Source organism: Mauremys reevesii, linkage group 18 (assembly GCF_016161935.1).
Source record: "Mauremys reevesii isolate NIE-2019 linkage group 18, ASM1616193v1, whole genome shotgun sequence".
Classification (NCBI taxonomy): Eukaryota; Metazoa; Chordata; order Testudines; family Geoemydidae; genus Mauremys; species Mauremys reevesii.
This window is the reverse complement of record NC_052640.1, coordinates 18,477,846-18,497,242: the sequence shown is the minus strand read 5'-3', so window position 1 is coordinate 18,497,242 and position 19,397 is coordinate 18,477,846. Positions and strand designations below refer to the sequence as shown.

At 40.7% G+C, this 19,397-nt stretch overlaps 1 protein-coding gene across 8 annotated transcripts in view; it reads right to left on the bottom strand.

Annotated features, from left to right (window-relative positions):
• Positions 1 to 247: 247 nt before the first annotated feature.
• DGCR2 (DiGeorge syndrome critical region gene 2) overlaps positions 248 to 19,397 on the bottom strand; it is a 97,922-nt gene continuing 78,772 nt past the window's right edge. For all 8 annotated transcript variants that reach the window (XM_039505596.1, XM_039505597.1, XM_039505595.1 and 5 more), the window contains 4 exons: positions 18,372 to 18,575; positions 7,156 to 7,308; positions 5,470 to 5,706; positions 248 to 3,739 (listed from right to left, as the gene is read on the bottom strand). In XM_039505596.1, the coding sequence (XP_039361530.1) occupies positions 3,498 to 3,739; positions 5,470 to 5,706; positions 7,156 to 7,308; positions 18,372 to 18,575 (836 nt within the window). In that variant the 3' untranslated portion in view covers positions 248 to 3,497. The remainder of the gene's footprint in view (positions 3,740 to 5,469; positions 5,707 to 7,155; positions 7,309 to 18,371; positions 18,576 to 19,397) is intronic.

Here is a 19,397-nt window from a genome sequence, read left to right as displayed (position 1 = left end):
CCCTTGAAACGGGACTTCAACGAGAAGACTGCCTGAGCAAGGGCCACACGATTAGGCCTTCAGAAATAATGTTAAATTCGTTTCACACTTCTGTTCAATCATGCTCTGTCATGAGAGGACAAGTCTAATTTTGAATGTCAAACTATTCCAGGACTGAACATTATGCAAACAAATTAACAACTCTTGCCACACCTACATGGCCATAATTTTAATCTCTTGTATAGAATTAAAACCATTTAGCTTTCTGAAATTAAAATATGCTATTAACCCACCCAGTAGAACACTAGATGCTGCAGTGAGAATACGTGGGCATGCACAGTTGATAACATTGATACAAGTGGATATCTGAACAGCAAAAACCTTAATATGGCACCACATTTTGTTGTAGGGGAGGGAGATCTGAGGAAGAGTATTTTGTACGAAGCCAAAAATGGAGCCCATTAGATGGAACAGTCTTGGAACCTTGCAAAACTAGCTGCAATGAACAATTATTCAAACTGGAGAGAAGTGCACATTTTTCACTCACTTGATCTGCCAGGAATGATGAAGTAACAGGAATCTTTTCAATCCGCTCCCTCATGCTTGGAGAAAGATACACCACTATTATTTAATAACAGTAACCAGAGGAGTGTGGTGATAAGGAATCAATGCGTAAAATAAATGTGAATTCCAAAGAAATAATCAACCCATTGACATTAAGAGGAAGGGTTTCCTAGGCTGAGCACCAGTGTCTTTTGAATTGGTGTTCATAACAGGAGCTTCACAGGAGCCATCTTTCCATTGGCTTGGAAGTTCTGATAAGGAGTCAACTGCTTTCACAGAAACTAACTCTTCCCCAGTTGGTCCTGAAGACTTGGTAGAAATGACATTTTCAGAGACAACGGATCTTACTCCAAGATGGAGTATTATATATGAAAAATGCTACAGTGAGATAGTAAAAGGGAAATATGACCATTTTATTGCCAAATTACATGCTCATGGAGAGGTAAACAAGATCTGTACTGAGTGAGCTGCTCTGTCCACAGCGGAGTTTTCCTGTTTACTGTTAATCTCAACAAAAACAGGGAAAAGCTGTAGCTTTACTCCACAGACATGGGAATAGGTAAGAAGCCATGAAAAATATTACACTCAGACATCTACAGAAAAGAGTCTGTATTTGGAGTAATTACAACCATGAGCCATCACGAAATTGAGTTGCAACAAAGCTTATTTTCATATAAATTTACCACTGAGAAACACGTGACAGTAAAAACTGCGTGAGGTCAAATTCACGCAGTCGTGTGAGACATGTGAGGTAAGGTATCTGTTCACCTCAGCCAGGAAGCTATTAGAAGAGACAAAAACAAGCCTAAAGGCCTTTTGTTATTGCGCTAGGAAGCTATACAGAATGAATATTCACCTGGCTTTAAAGGAACGATAAGAAAGACATTTGCCATTGGCCAGTGCTAACAAAATCCTTTCTGGAACAGTTCGGAGTAGAGACTTTGTATCCTAACCATGTGAACTATGATACTCTGTCCTTTCACATAGTGTAGCCAGCTTTATAGAAGTATTAACTTTGCAGCCTGGGAGACAAACTCATATCCCAGAGCTTAGCTTCCCCTAGTTTGATGCAGCACAAAGGGTACCATCTACAGCATGTATTTATTAATCACCACCCAGAAACACGCACACACTCGTACATATAAAACTAAAGAAAAATCAGTACATACAATGTATAAAACGTATGAATGTGCTCCAAAAGTGCACAAAACCCGCTTTATTTTCATACTTCAGAAATGCTTGATATAGTCATAAGCTGTATGCATGGCTCTGACTTCTACTATCCCCTCCACTCTACTGGACCAGGACTCTAATTCAGAGGAGGAACTGGCAATGACTCCATTGGGTGGAGAACTGCGCCACTCATTTTAAAACAGATTATAAAGTTAGACAGTGAATGGTAACAGGCCATGTTTACAAGATTCCTCAAGTGGAGGGGCTTTTCTAACAGTGCTTCCTAATGCACTCGCTCCTGCATTAGCCGCACACGTGAGAGCTGTGTTTTACATGCCAAGGGGTTTAAGATTGTTAGGAAGTGCCTGAATTTCAAGAGACACTAAATACAACCTGGGGGATGAAAATCAGGGTTATTTTGCAAACAGGTTGAACTATCAAGCCACTCCCCAAGTACAGTAGGGCAGATAGCAAGATACCAAATAGAAAGTAGCAGCATTTACAATGGGGGGGAAGTCAGCTACGCTGGGAAAGCACATTGCTGGGATAGGATCCCATTAATCCTGTACCATTTCTCTGTAACTAGCAAAATTAACCGAAACAGCACAATACCCTTCCCATGCCGTGCTTTCTTCCTGTCCCTCTAGGCTTGCTACCTTTCATAAGGCAACAGGACAACACTCATGAGAAGTGTTCAGTACAAATTCCTTATATGACTAACTTGATCTGCTCTGATTGTGGGGACTGCTACAGTAAGTCAGGGAGAATCAGATGCAAGAAAGATGGGGTAGAAGAGAAAGGAAATCCTGTGTACACTAAAATCCAACTTCATTTTGAGAACACTAACAAACTAACAAGTATTCAGTATTCATAAAATCCAAGCCAACAGAATCCATCTTTGCCTAATTTGAAAGTTAAGTTTAGTGAGTGATTGACAAGAGCCTCATGTTGTAGTGCACAAGTTAGTTTTGCTAATTTAAATGAAGCTAGATTTAATGGAAAGGGATGATTTAAAGGTTTAACACAACAGAACAAATCTCATATGACTGAAGTATCAATTAGGGAGTTAATCCCTTCCCATCTCTTCCCCAAAGCACTACCTAACACGTGCCGTGCCTCTACTAAAGAGATGTCAGTATTATAGATATATCCTTGTTTATGAATCAGAAGTTTACCTCTCAGTACAAGATTTGCAGCTACAGATAAATAAATAAATTGTAACTGCAAATCCCAGTTTTGTTTTGCCCAGTACCCATTTCCACAGAAAGCAGAAGAAATCAAACATTATGCTGATCCTTTTCATCCTCCAGTTTTTCCATGAGTGTAGCACTGGAGCACAAGAGACAACAACAGGTTACATGGCGACTGCCCCTTCTCCTCTTTTCTTGTCAGTCAGTGTCCACTTCCAGGGTCCCACAGTATTCAAATTCAAACATGTTGATTTTTTTTGTTTCCGCTCTGTGATTAAAAAAGACAAAAAAGCTACCCATGCTTTTTCCTCTTTAGAAGAAGTCAAAGAAAATTCTCTGCACCTTCTTTCCCATAGCCAGTGGAAAAAAAATACAGGTTCCACAATCCATATTTAAAGGACAAACTAATTAGTGAATGAATGACAGCTGAAAACAAGAGGCACAGTGCTATACTAGAACATAAAAGCAGGGTGCTCAAAATCGAAGTGGAGCTTCTTTCTGAAGTTCACCCCATGGATTAGTGTTTGCCTGTACAGCTGTGTGCAAACAGTCGCTCGTATTATTTCTGCCAGCAGTAAGCATTTTATTCCTTTATACAATGGTATTAAGAGAACAGTGACTGTGGCGGCTTCCTGCAAGAGTTTCTGCCGGTGTGTTTTCACTGTGGGGTGTGTCGGGAGGTACAAGGAGGGTGCTACTATCTGCAGAGTCTTCCAGTTCCACTGAAGAAGGGCCAACTGAGGGAGGATGAGATTCCTCTGTAAGCTGTGGTGATAAATCACTGTTTCCTAGTGATGGCTGACTGCTCTGCACTGTCTGGGAGAGAACGCCATCTGCAAGGGAGAAAGGCAAGAAGAATCAGAAAGCTCTGGCCTATCACTGTTCACTCTGGGTGGTTTTTCTATGAGGAAGTTTCATTTAAGTTTGCTTGTCATATGAGGTGCTCCTCACACCTAACCCCAGAAAGACCAAACAAGTAACTGGCACACACTGAAGGGGTTAAATCTAGCTAGTTGGTCCAAATAGACAATTTGGTATAAGCAACAACATGACAGGATGTGACTCATTAGTCAACACGTATACTTTGGGTGTGCAGCACTTCATGAATGTGCACTTTTTTAAAATAAGGGATTGGTTGCTTAAGTCACTTTAGAAATATAAATACTATTACTGTATTACTAACATACAAATCTGTTAAAAATGAGAACATTTTGGTCTAGTTTATTCTGCTATTTTTGTAGGCTATTCATCCAAGGACATTTGAAACAGACAAGTCAGTTTCATGTTTCTTGTTAGTTTTACTTGCAATGTTCTCAAGCACTGAAAGTGCTGGAAAACTTTGGCTAGAAATTATTATAGGGAAATGTTTAAAGTTATACTAACTGCTTTCACTGGAATTATTTTTGTTTTGAAGTTTCATAAAAGTTTCTGATAGATAGCGTCTGCAAAACCTAAATTTGAGGTCAGTATCTCTTAAACTATGATCCCCAAACTCCAACTTGCTCTTCCTTGATGCTAAATACTGGCTTTTATAACTTCAATGGCTCAGAATTCAGGGTACAGAGCCTGTTGCTGTATTTCAGTCTCCCCTATTTAGATAGTTTTGTTTGGATGTGTTCCTCATTTGTGTGCCATTAACATATGCACACTTCAAGAATTCCAGGATAGCAAGAGTATACTCAAAGGTGATGGTAACTGCATGTATATGTACAGCTCTCAGAGCGTATTACTGGTTCACATTTTAGTTATATTTATAAAAATTCAACCCAAAACAAAAGAAAAGAAAAAAATTCCTCAAAAAGCTCATAATATATTGAAGACACTTGTCAATTTTTTTTTGAACTTCAAAATACACTAAGGTGTCCATCAGCCTGGTATCAAGAGTACTGAAGTGTTAGTGACCTACCGTTTTATAAAAATTCATGCTTCATCTCAGCTCAGGATGTAATACAACAATTAAATATCAACTTTTAGTTGATCAGCTACAACAACTAAAGGACTAAACCTTCAATTAAAGAAAACACAACCTTCACCAGGCAAAGGCCCGTATGAACAGGTGAGCTGTGCATGGAAAGTGTGCTCTGCAAAGCGTGGAGGAAACAAATTCCAGCATCAAGAACCCTCCCGTTGTGATTACTCCGCCAGCATACACCAAATTTACCCATCAAGAGACTGTTCACTCTCCTGTCTCCAGCTGCTGTAGTTTAGGTTTCCTCCATCATATTTAAGTCATAAAAAAAACTTTAAAGAGGTAAAGTCTAAGAGCTAAAAACAAGTTTGCAGCAGTCATACAAATACTGATTTAGAGGCCCAGAGAATTTTAGTATTAAGAGTAAAATTATTATAGAACAAGACCTGTATTAAAACATTTGCCACAAAAAGTCAAAGATTAGATTCTGAAATATATCTTTGCTCTTCTATCACAGAATCCCTAAAATAGGTGTACGTTCCAGTTTAGTTCAGATTATCTTCCCTTTAAGCAGAACAAAAGAGGACTGGAGTGATACTCGTAAAGATATTTGTTACAAAGCTTGTAAAATTATCAAAACTCCTGCCCACGTACCTGGAGTAGAACAAAGGATACTGTCTGGATTGATGGAAGCCTCATAGGGAGGAGGCGGGTCATCCGGATGCTGAATATCAGGATATTTGTAAGCTGTATAGGGCGGTGGGGGGTCATGGAAATGAAATGCCCCGCCTTCCCCGTCATCTGAAAGATGCAGCGGAGTAAGGCCAGTTCCGAAACCATCTGGACCATAATCAAAACCAGGCATCCTGCGGCCCAAGTTAAAATGGTGCACTGTTTAAAAGAATAAAATATGAGAAAATGTGGCTTTATCTCATTTCCTTTCCCTCCAGACTAAGGCCCACCTCTGAGCCTTCTTCCATTCTGCCCCTTATTCACAGAATCTCTCTTAAAACCTACATAATGAAGCCATACTTTTGCCTCATTCAAATTCACCCTAAATCCCACAATGCTACTGCCATGCCTAAATGTCATTCATCCAGAAGCATATATAAACCTTAGCAAACCATCACGAAACATCTAGAATTTCTCTCTCCCCACTTGTTTGTCCTCACCCATGTCATATCTAAATTCTAAACTTTAAAGCTCCTTCAGGTAGGGATCTTGTCTGTTTGTTCTACAAGGTACCCAAGCACACCTTTGGGCATGGTACAAATGTTATTACCATTGATATTCCCTCAACGAATGGATAAAGAGAAGAATGTTGGAACACTTGATAAGGCTACCATGTCAAATGAGGACTTTATCATGTGAGCAAGCATACTAATCAGGCACATTAACTAACATTCCTACCCATTAGCCTACCAATACAGAAGGAGAAACAAGACTTGTGTCAGTACAAGATCTTTAGAAAGATCAGGCATGTCCCACAGAATTAAATTTTTTGAAAAACATGACAATTCGAGCCAGTATGCAGAGGTGTTCAGATACAGCCACTGAACAGGTCAGCTCATAGCCAGACTCCCATTTCCACTTGCTCTCTTTACATGGTAGAGACTTGTAATTCTATTACTAAGGGCTTGTCTACACAGGGAAACCATGGGGAAGTTAGTGTGCAACAGGTAGGCTGTGAATGTAAGGCGCACTATCACTCCATGTGGACACTTGGATTCCACACTGAGATGCCTGTGTGCAGTTGAGGTTAATCCGCTTTGGAAGCACTGAGCTAGAACTGCAATGTGGGAGGTGAAGCAATCTCTTTTATTGGACCAACTTCTGGTGGGGAGAGCCAAGCTCACACAGAGCTGCTCTTCAGCTGGGAAGTGTACTCAGTGTCACAGCTAGACACAAGATGGAACAGATTGTTTAGTATAATTCGTTAACACGTATTTCAAGGGACCACTCAAGGTGAAGGGGACAGCTATAAATCAGTGTCTCTATTCAGTCCAGGATTTTTAGTACCTAGCAAAGTTATGAATTTAAGCTCCCAGGCGTATCCGGTGATGAGTAAATGGGGAAGGATCCCAGTGCCCAGGCTCCAGTCCAAGCGTCTACACATTTTACAGCCCTGCAACCTGAGCCCCACAAGCCCACGTCAGCTGACACAGGCCACCCACGGGTGTTTAATTGCAGTGCAGACACACCCTTTGAGTACATTTCCCAGACCTGAAGAGCTCTGTGTAAGCTCAAAAGCTGGTCTCTCTCACCAACAAAGTGGGTCCAATAGAAGATATTACCTGGGACCAACACAACTGGCTAAAACTGCAGTTACAGAATACTTACAATTTACTCCAATCAAAGACTCAATGCGCTCTCTGCGTCTCTGGCGCAGCCGGTGGACCATGAAGAGCAGCAGAGATAAGATAAGGAAGGAGGAAATGCAGCTTACTATCAGCCGCATTCCACTTGCCATCGAGTCAAATAAACTGTTGCCATCTGTTAGGTGAATTTAATTAAAAACAAAAAACAAAAACACAATTATTACTTTCACCAAGTGTTATTTTTCTTGAAGTTTTCTTTCAATACTGGGGAAGTATGAACCTAGAGTGAAGAAGATTAATAACTAGGTTTTAAACTCATCTATATTTCATACATGCAGAAAATTGTATATTAAAAAGTTATTAGGAAATCCATCCATTGTAACGAATCTGGATTCCCTTTAAATTTGTTATCCGGCACAGTGGAACCAAGTGCTTAAGACTATAGATGAAAGTCTTGCATGACATGGAAAGGAGAAAAGCAGAGGTTTAAGAGCATTTCAGATACTGATCTTTGTTTGCACCAGACAGTCAATAGATCTGTGCGCCAAGAGAGTAAAGGTCAGTCCTACGGTTAAGGGAAAGGCCTGAGAATTAGGAAATCTGGGTTCTATTCCCAGCTCTACCATAACCTTCATGTCTGATCTTGGACAGGTCACTATTCTTTTGAATTTCAATTTATCCATCTGTATGAATGGGAATGTTTTACATATCACCTAGAGGAGATCATCATCAGACTCTGCATTTATATACTGGTAGTGCTTTTCATGTGTCGCTCTCAACGTGCTTCAAAAAGATGGGTCAACATCATTATCCCTATTTAAGTAGTGAGGAAATTGAGGGAGAAAGTCGTAAGAAATTTGCTCAAGGTCACGCTGCAAGCCAATGGCAGATCCAGGAATTGGATCAGATATCTACACTCCCACTTCTACGCCATATCCACTAGTTCCAGATCCTTGGACTTCCTGCTGAGAAAGTATCCATGCTCCTCAAATGGCATGCACCAGAAGTGTGTGTTATTTGTACCATAAATAAGAATCATCGTCATTTTTCAGAGGGTACACATGCAGATATTTTGTATGAAAATATACACAGGTGGCCAAATCCTGTCCCCTCACATAAATCTCATGTTAAAGGCCTTTGAGTAGAGGAATACCACAGGGTTAGGAGGGGACTGAAGCAGGACATGGGCATTTGTCCAACTTGGCCACAGCAGTTATTGCAAACACAAGCTCTACTAACTAGAAGCCCAGGTGCGCACATCTCTCCCAAATAAACATTCCACAGACTGGTTTGTAGCCACTGAATCAGGGCAGCTCACAGATCCACTAGCCACTACCTGGCCCACCCAACTCAGACTATGTCTCCCACATGCCTTCTCCTTGTCAGCTGCGTCAGAGATAGGAGAATCCATTTATAGGAAGAGGATAGTTTAAAAGAAGGCCTGCATGAAAGGCCAAACTGCAAATCTTTGTTGTTACAAGTGCTAACGAATATCACAAAATACCACGTTTAGCTGACTAATCACTTATTGTATAAATTATTGCCTCGTTCACTTTTGAATTGCTACCACATGTTATGTTAATAAAGATAAAAGGGTTTTTTAAGTACTGTGATGACGTAGAAGCCTGGTAAGTAAGCAGTTTCAAATCCCAAGACAGTGGTAGGTTAGGCTGTTCATCTGAACATACCATCCCCATATTCTAATTAGACACCACTCCACAGAAAGCCATATGCCATAATACTCTGCCAAACATGACAGGTATAGAAAGTAAAGCCTCTGCAAGCCCTAAAATCTTCTCCACTGTTATCACAGAATGGCAGTGCTCACCACAGACTGCTTGAACGTTCCAGCAGAACTTCCTGAACAGCCTGGAGTCTGCCCTTGGTCCTACTTCCAGAACACAGTTAACGCTGACACTACAAATGGTATTACCTGGCTCTAATCTACAGCCTTTTTAAAATACAGTAGGAGTTTTTTAAACTTTAAAAAGGTTTAAATTTTTAACCGAGTTAGACGTACATATTGAAACTTGATACGGTCACAATTCAAATCATGTTCTTATTACAGCTACTTTAACTTTTAAATTAACTCACTGAAGTTGGAAATAAGTTGTGTTTCAAAACGTGCAAGACAGGATGCTGAGATACCAAAGCCGGCAGCAAGTGCTGAATCTGGGCATTTATAAAGCACATATCACAGCAGAACTTAGGTGTTTTACATGAACAAATACTAACAAACTAGTGATATATGCCCCAAAGTGATCGTCAATGCTCCATTCTACTTTCACTTCAGCTTCTATGTCTGCAAGCGCTGCGAGTTTATGCAGTCACTGTGGCTTTGGCAAAGAGTCCTGACATGAAACTTCTAGACAGCAAGTGTTGAACTCTTCCTGGTCTCCATTCCGGAGACTTGAGTCATCTGTTGAGAGGGTTCTGCCTCTAGCTCTCGTGACCCCATGGCTTTGTTAGGTGCAGTGTGCCAGACAACTGAAATGCCGGTGGTGGGCTGCAGAGGGAGAGGACATCTTTGAGATAATGTGGACCTATCCATTAAGGCCTTTGTAGATCAGCATCAGAACCTGGAAGTGAACATGGAGTCAGTGCATTTTGCAGACATGCTCTGTTTGGCTTCTTTTACTTCAGGGATGAGCTGCTGTGAACTTTCTGCCTATTCCCACATAGAAGCAATTACAACAGTCCAACCTGAAGATGTCCATCAGATAGTCCACAAAAGCTAGATCCACTGTCCGAGGATTCAGCAGTCTTCTTGCTAGCCAAAGATGGAAAGCATTTTTAGTGACTGTTACCTGGATGTTCAGGATCAGAGAGGAGTTCTACATGACTCAAAGACTGCATCCTATCTTGATTAGCAGCCAGTCTTATATCAAATGAAAGGTAGCCGTTCAATTTTGCCTGGATTTAGCTTTATCCATGCTTTTTTTCTTTCAGGTACAGCAATGGCTAAGAGACAGGACTGTCTGCACCGGATGAAGAGGACACAGCTGTATATTACCTGCATATTGCTGTTAAATAAAAGCAGTGATTACACTGATCTCGGCAAACTTCTGCACATGAGCTGTTGGAAGGGTTGAAATCTTATCCTAAGTACTGTGCTTCTCAAATGAACTTCACTACAAATCTCCAGCACTTTTTATGTCATGCTCCAAGTTATTTTATAAAATGAGCACAATTCTATAATTGACTTTGAAAACAAATCACTTGATCCAAAGAACAGCCAGAGCACATGGGAACATAAGCAACTGGGCTAAGGAATACCATTTTACAATTACTAACTGGGCACTGCCTTCAGTGCTGCTGTCCCTTGGAAGGGCTGCTCTTTTACAGCTGTACATTCCCCAGCTTCCTATGTTGCATTTTACGGATCACTCACTTACGACAGATTAATAGAATCTTAGCACAAGTCAGACTTTTGTATGTGGATGTATTAGAGACTTAATACAAGGAATTTTTGGAAAAAGGTCTTTTACAGTTTGAGTCTAAGACTGAACTACTTAACTTTAGATAATAAAATTAACACAAAAAAATGTCATCTGCATGATGTACTCCTATTTGTATTCTGCGTTGGTGCGATTATAGTAATAAAACTTCAGATGAGGTTACAACTGTGAAATATTTCAAATAGGTTTATTTTCTATGTGTTTCTGAGGTTATGAATTCCACCTCTAGTGTTTGTACACATTGCTTCTGTTTCTATAAATTACCGTCTCACAGCTAACACACACACAATCTTATTTTTAATTCTTAATAGAAGCCCACCCCACGCAATAGCTTATTCATCCCAAACCACCATTCCCAGCTTGAACTGCTCTTTAGTTGCTGCCTGATGTTTGAAATATAGTAAAATTTACCTTGAAATGGTTTAAGTGCCATTTTACAAAGTGTGTGTGTGTGTTTTTCTGAAAAGGCAGTGGAAGTGGGGATGTATGATGAGGTTCTTCCAAGTCTTTTCCTTCGTTTTCTGTCAAATTCAGCAAGAGAGATGTATCCTTTAGGAAATCTTGTATTTTGACCAAATTGCTTTACCAACCCTCCTGACTTGCCATCGTAACCCAGAACTATCTTGCTTTCCTAAGCTTAATCACAAGCAGCAACTAAGCAACCACCCAAATAGCTATAGATCACATGGAGGGTTTGCAAATTACTTACATTTTCAGTATTTTTACAAATGTATCAACAATAAATCTGGATATAAAACCTACCTCACCTGCCATCTGATTTTCCTTTCTGCTATTCTCCTAGTTTTCGGTGTTTAACAATGTAAATGAAACAGCACTTTTTCTACTTTCGCTGTAAGAGAATAGCTTTAACAAGCTTCTTCAGCCTCCCTTTCCTATCTATCTTCCTCTCCAGTATCCTCATCTTTAGCTCGTCACTGCTTCCTCCAATGGCACACAACAAAAAGTTAAGTGAATTTATCAAATTCTCATTTTCACTTATCTAAAGCTGCCCCTTTAACCTCATTTGCTCAGTGTGAACACACTAAACACAACAGCCTTCCTCTTTTTGCTCGCAATCATGAGTTTGTGGTCATCCCCAACTCACCCCTTCACCCCTGCCGACAACACAATATACTGCCTACTTCTGCTTCCATGTATTCTCTTGACATCTACCACGGCTGCAAGTCTCAGCCCATTTCTGGTCACAGCCCTCTTTCAAAGTGATCCTTGTCATGGTCCGGAAAGGTTTGCCTAGAAAAATTCTGCCGGCTTGGCCTGATAAGGGACTATCATAAACCAAATCCTGGATAAAGAGTGGCAATGGAAAGCATTCTACTCTACTTTTATAGAGGTATGGAACATAGGTCTCTAGTGTGACATTTTATTCCCAAATTGTATATTTCACCAAATGCTGGCAGCTGAGTGTACGACAGCTTTCCGGAACTGGAGACAGCAACAGTATCCTATGACTATGCATCAATTTACATTCACTACAGAGGCTTCTACACACTGAGCTCGCTAATTCATAGAAATATTAAAAGAAACAAAATACACTGAAAGATATGGGAGGATCTGTCTGAACAGATGTCACACAAATATATTACTTTGTCACACCCACAGAGAGCAAATAGAACCACATACATACTTCCCCTCAGCTGCGGTATTGTAAATGCAAGGCACTACAATAATTCTTCCTCAACGAGTCAAAAGGATAAAGTGTCTTCGGAAGTATTGCAGATGTGACTGCTCAGCAAATTCCTAGGACTGAAGGGTTTCCTCCCTTCCTAATTCCTTTAAAAAATAGTCTTGTGTACTATTACAGTTGCTGCTTCCCCACTCAGACAGCAAGAGCTTACAATCTGCCAACTCAGCAGCAAGATTTATTTCCCCATGGTCTCTCTTTGGATGACTACTAATCAACAGGACGCAAATTAAACAGTTTTGTTTCTCCTGAGATGGGGTTTTGGGAAGAGATCCAGAAATATTTCACAAAAACAAATCTAAGCTGATTAAAGAAAGCAACTTACTAGTTTAGTCACCTAATATCTGTAAAACCCCAGAGGGGAAAATTGACATGCTTCATTTCAAAATGTCAGTGTTGAACACCACCAGAGCAGACTTTATTATGAACTAAGTTTTACAGCTGCTTAATGAATCTCTTCCCCAACAATTAAGTTAGTTAATAAAATAAAACTAGCTTCTCAGACAAGAATACAACGCTATTTCTAAGGTGTTGTCAGTTTCACTAGAGAATGAAGTGTCTTAAGACAGGGAGTACAGAGAGGTAAAATATACTCTTCAAAAATTGCATTCATGAAATAGTTAAAATCCACAGCATAAACAAGGATTAAAGAACACTGCAGCAAGGTTATCCCTGGTTATCTCAATTCTGTCTGTTGGCTGATGTTGCACTAAAATAGTTTAAGATAAGAATTTGGTGCTTGGGTATAGGCAAATCTTAACATTGCTGATAATAGCGGGAGGAAAGCTGTCATTCCCCCCACCCCTTCCTAGTGCAAGTTTAAGCTTAACTTTCATGCTGAATGTGACTGATAAAACAGGAAGAAGCTAGCAGTTTTTAATCATGAACATGACTTACAGATCAGTCTTATGACAAGCATGGCTTCCGGATAGATTTGTAGCCGATAAGCACTTGCTTGGTTTCTATTGCCACACACTCAGAGAATCTCCACACGTTCCATACAGTAGAGTGTTCTGAAACACAACTACATCTTTTGTAACCTGAAGTATAATTAGGTGATTTTATTATGCAAAAAAGTCACACAAATTAAAAACATGTTTTTTTAATAAGCCCCTTTTAAAGGGAAACCAAGACTTAAATTCACATCCCAACTTACAAGTAACACAGTGCGGAATGAATTTCAATTTGTACGGCCCAAGAACAAAAAAAAACAGCTTTCAAATATCTGTTCAAGTGATCAGTATGTTACATGTGTACTGAGTGATTACTGAAGCTCTTCTGCACAATTTATAACTACTTCTTGCATTATACCTGCATATAAGCAGCTAGTACCTGGAACCCAAAGCCATAATCATCCAATAATTCCCTTGAGAAGACAGAATCAATAGATGCTTAGACAAATGCAAGCAAGAAAGCTTAGATCAATTTCTCCTGGACCATCCTGTAAAACCATAACTCACAGTACACAGTATTTTTACCAACACAAAGTCTGATGCACCTTAATACCAAGTAAACATTAGTCCTTTCTCCCCCTAAGCAAAAAAACCCACAAAACATTGTGGTATGAGTGCTCTAAGGCAAAGGTTTCTCTTGTGCCAGTTAGGTGATGTAGCAGAGAAGATAATCCCTACCTCACTGAAGCTTATCAGTGAGAGAAAGGCACCTGCTGGGTACTCCAGGTATACATTTCCTATCTCTTGCTTTTAGATGGCCGAAGTCCCTTAAAATAATTGAGGCAAAAGGAATTGGCCATGTTGGGTTAAACGTTGTGGCTCCACAGAGACTGCACCTTCTCATTTTGGCTGTAACCCTCGTTATAGAGAGTTATGGATCTTAGCCAATCTGTATACTTATTTGCATAGTAGTTAATGTATGAGAGGCCATGGGCACTGAAGCTTCAGTTAGACACTGTGCAAAAGTGCAATACCAGTCTGAAATCAGGAAGTAACTTATAGAAAACCTTTCTAAATGACTCAGGATTTTTTTTATGTTGTCAGTCTGCCTAGTCTTTGAGAACTCCAAATACTCTCAGTTACCTAGAACTATTCCACCTAATGAAGATGAAACAAGTGGGGAATCTGACCTGGCAAGCACCTTACATAGCAGGGGATGTCAAATTGCATAGAGTGCTCTCTCCCCACTTGCTGGTTTGAATGAAGTATATCCAAATGACTGGGCTGGTACAGAAGAATGAAAAGAACAGTGAGAACATTTGCTTTTTTAAAATAACTGAATCTAATAAAATTATCAGATTATTTGCACCAAATTCTGTTCAGTGATAAACAGCACCATCTACTGGCTAGCACACACTAAAAAACAAATGAGTACTAGTCCAGCCTGCTTTGTTCAAAGCTATTGTTCTGATTGAATTTTGACAAACAGTAGCATCATGCTACTCTAAACGAAAACCAGGGGAAACTTTGAAGAGTGAATAGGTTTGTTAAAAATAAACTCAGATGGTCTTTACTTAACATTACTGGAAAACAAAACAAAACAAAAAAGCCACAAGCTCAAAAGCTTCTGTTTGCTGTCTGAGTCAAGGTATACTGGAATTGCCAGACCAGATCACACTAGTGGTCTATCTGGTCCAACATTCAGGGTCTAGAAGTGGCTAGTACTTAGATGCTTCAGAGGAAAGTGCAAGAATTTCTGTAATGGACAGTCATGAAAATCTGTCCATAGGAAGTGTTTTTTTCCCCTAATCTGCAGCAGTTGCTGGCCGGCTTGAAGGAAGAGTTTCTCTTTATAGTTTAGCAACTCCCTTTTATCCACTAGATCAGGACCTCTCAAGGGGTCACGAGGTTATTACGGGGGGGGGAGGGTCGCGAGCTGTCAACCTCCACCCTAAGCCCCACTTTGCTGCAGCATTTATAATAATGTTAAATATATAAAAAAAGTGTTTTTAATTTATGGGGGGGGGGGTCACACTCAGAGGCTTGTTATGTGAAAGGGGTCACCAATAAAAAAAGTTTGAGAGCCACTGCACTAGATAATGACATGCTCAGAGTTCTGGACTGGAGATTATTTTTCATTATAGAAACCCTGCTTATTTACCGCATCTAGATCAGTGGCTCAACCTTTCTAGACTACTGTACACCTTTCAGGAGTCTCAAGTTTCACCTCACTTAAAAGTTATTTGCTTACAAAATCAGACAAAAATACAACTGCCATAACACAGTATTACTAAAAAATTGCTTACTTTCCTCATTTTAGAACATTATAAAATAAATCAATTGGAACATTAATATTGAATTTACATTTTAGCATATAGTACATAGTACAATATAACAAGTCATTGTCAGTATGAAATTTTAATTTGTACTGACTTCGCTAGTGCTCTTTATGTAGCCTGTTGTAAAACTAGGCAAATATCTAGATGAGCTGATGGACCTCCTGGAAGACCTCTGCGTACCCCTGGCTGAGAACCACTGATCTAGATTTGTAAATTTTCAACCAATTCACTCAGTACTGAAATAAGAATTCACTAGTTTATAATTCCCAGAATCCTAGCAACACTGATGGCAAAGTGCCCTTCCATTGCTAGGCATTCTAGGTCACCTATTTCTGTTTCTAAGCTTTGTGCACTGGTATACAGGCATATACAGGTTTATTTATCAGGTTTAAATTTACCTCATAGTAGACATCATGGGTATTTTGGCCCTGACCTGTACCACTGATTTCAACCTGTCCTTTCTCCATTTCAGTACAGAAATTGCTACTATCTTTCACTACCATATACAGATACTCCTTTATGTTTATATGGAGTTCTTGGTGTTCCTAACATTCCTAGTAGATATTACTGGGACCTGAATGCTCCTCACACCCTGTGGGTCAGTTCCCTATCTTCCAGTTTAAAAACATCAAACACTTGCCAATTTTCTGTGCTGTTTTCACTTTGATTCTGGTGGAAACATCTCTTGTTGTTAGCTTTCCTCTACCCCAAAAGTTCATCAGTGCCATATAAACTTAACCCCTCTTTACATCACCTTTGAATTTCCTCATCTAGCTGGTCCTGTGCAGGGAGCCAAAAGCATTTGAACCTACAGACTTTCCTAATCTGAATTAAGGTGCTAGGACTTCTCTTCTATCCCCCCAAGTCAGTGGTGGTAATATGTACCACGATAGGCTCCTGCCCACCACTCACTAGAGCTCTGTATACATGTTTTGAGAGATTGACCACATATACATGTGGCAGGCAAGGCACCAAATGATTTTCATTGTCACCACCTTTCTAGGTATCAATATTTCTAATACCAAGAACTTTCCACCATATGGTAAGAATGACACACCACTGACACCACTTTCTATCCTGAAACACCAACCACCACCAAAAAGCCCTTGAAACAAATCAACTTAAGAACAAAAATAATAGAAGTACACGAATAAGATTATACACCCAGACACCAGAGAAAAGGAGACGTACCCAAGATTCCAGCATAACATTAACTATAACGACTCTGAACAGTTGTGTTATCCAACTGTGTATCCAACCCTTTTTTGAAGCTTGCTATGTTTTTACCCTCAGTGAAATCCAGGAGCAATGAATTCCACAGCCTAATTACATGTTGTGTCAAAACCTTACAAGTTTTGAATCTGCTGCCTTTTGATGTCATTGAATATCCCCAACTCTGGAGAGCTGATGAACATGTTGTATCAACCAGGCAAGGTACTAACAAACTTCAACAGGACTTTATTTTTAAAGTGGAAACCTCTTTACCAAGCTGCTGCTGCACCCTCTAACTCTTCCCCCGTCCTTCCTGTCTCCTGTCCTTTCAGACTCCCAATAGCCAGTGCTCCCAGTTCTAATAATCACAAGCAACATCTAAATACCACAAAACATAGAAAGAGGCGGCCTCTTATGAGCTTATCTCCAGACTGAAATAATTGTCTATACTGAACAACTTGTCTCTCTAATCCCCTGGAATCAACACAGCTCCAACACTGCAAATGCACTGAGCACGAACATTCAAAGTTACAAATGCAATTAAGATGCATTAAAATACACTCTGGGGATTAGGCACAGCAGCTAATATAAAGAACAGGCTCAAAACTGCAGAATGTTTTGCCCTCATTTATCCATAGATAGCCAGCAGGTACCATAAGACACTTGAGAGGGAGGGAGGGGGCAGACAGATGGTCCCACCAGTCCCACCAGCAGCAGGCTTTTAGATACTGTTGGCCAGTCTAAGTTTTTGGGTTACACCTCCAGACTGAACCTGAAGCTATTCCTGTGGGGTAAATGATGAGAAAGGAGGGCACTCTGTGTCAGCAACATCAGAGCAGATCATCGGAGGCACCTGGAAAGAGGAGAGGGAGCACTGCGTACCACAAGTTTAATAAAAGGCTACTTTCTACTAATACTGATTCAGATACTTTTATTAATCCATTCCTGGTAAGATCATCTTAACATTAATGTTTCTGTCAAGGACATACCAAGCCCCACCAAGATGGAGAGATATCTTGGTTCTCCTCAGTTTTCTGTGTGCCACCCTCACAAGGCCCCTGCAAGTCTCCTCATCCCTTCCTTCATGCCAGAGTCCCACATTGTCTCTCCTCACGCAAGGGTCTGTGCTCTCCACCCATCTCCAGATGCCCCCCACACACACACTTCAGGCCCAGCTTCCAATCCTCCCAGCCCCCCTGCCTTTCCTTGAGGGTCCCAGATTTGCTGCCCACCAGTCACCAAGTTCACCCCCTTCCATATCCCTGCTTCCCCCAAAGATCCCCACCACTACCACTTCCCTACTTCCTCCCTCCACCACCTGTACTCCCCAATCCACCCTACAAGTCAAGCGGCTGCCTCTGACCTGTACGTAGCAGGGGGCCACAGGAGCCATTCCTCTGCCTGCAGCACCAGGCAGAGTGGAAGCCTGCTTTGCCTGCAAGTCAGGCTTTTCCGCTCTTCCAAATTTGCACCAAAATAAGGAGGTTTGTGCCCACTGATACCTAGAACCTTCCCTGGAATGTGGTAATTGATGGAAAATAGCATTCCAAAGTTATCATGTTACAAAGACGCCATCAAGTTGAGCGTTAGACCTCATTTCACTCAGCCGAAAATATGCAATTTAAAACATTTACCTGGGTCTAAACATGTAAATTTGCAACACTCCTTTGGGTCTTTGCGATACTGCTGACAACCCTGGGGCCGTTCACAGAGGGCTGCCACACACATCTCCGGTTCCCCATTGTGACAGGTACAGCTCAAACACGGGTCATCCCCTTTTGGGGTGAAATAATAGCCTTCATCAACAATGTTGTCTTTGATATCAACACAGGTCTGGCCTGGAACAGAAATGTGTATCAATACCTCACCAAAAGAAATCATACGTGCAGCTCTTCCTGCCAGAGTAACAGGCACCCAACTCAACCTCTATGTAACATCGCTTAAAAATAAGCAAAAGCTGCAAATGAAAAAACAAGTACAAACTGGATTGCTTACATTAAGAGAACTGTGAAAAGCAGTCCTCAAGGGTTATGGTAATACCATGGGCTGGCATGACAGGAAGCTGAAAGATTCTAGACATGCAAGGTTGTCTGCCAGTCTTAGACATTTCTTATCTGAGGGTCATTGAAAGAAACAGCAGGGCAAGTAGACTTCTGCTCCTGCCACCTCCTAGGACCCGTAAATGCCACTGTTGGGCCCTTTGCTGTAGTGATCCTGAACAATGCCTTCATCAGACCAAGTCAGAGAGAGGAAACCAGACAGTATTACCACCTCCACCAGCTTTGGCTAAATTCTGACCACCCAGGATGCAAGTCTTCAATTTCTGCTGTCATTCCTTCCCTTATGTATTATTTTTCTTCCCCATCTTCTCTCTCTCTCCCCCCTCTCTTTCCTGTCTTACACCTCCTGCCTTCTGTCTATTAACAGCCTGCTTAGCTGGACAAGACAACTCCAGCCATTGAAACACTGTGCTTAGAACCAGTGACCAGAAAGCCAAGCTAAAAACAGTGCCTTAAACAGTCAGATGTTAGAAGTTTGGCAGGTCTCAGGAGTAGCAGTCAAGACCATGTGCTGTGTCTGCAATTCCTCAGCACCCAGAGTGCAAGCAGCAAAGAGCACCAGAGATAGGAGTTATTTTTCTCCTCCCTTTCTGTGAGAGT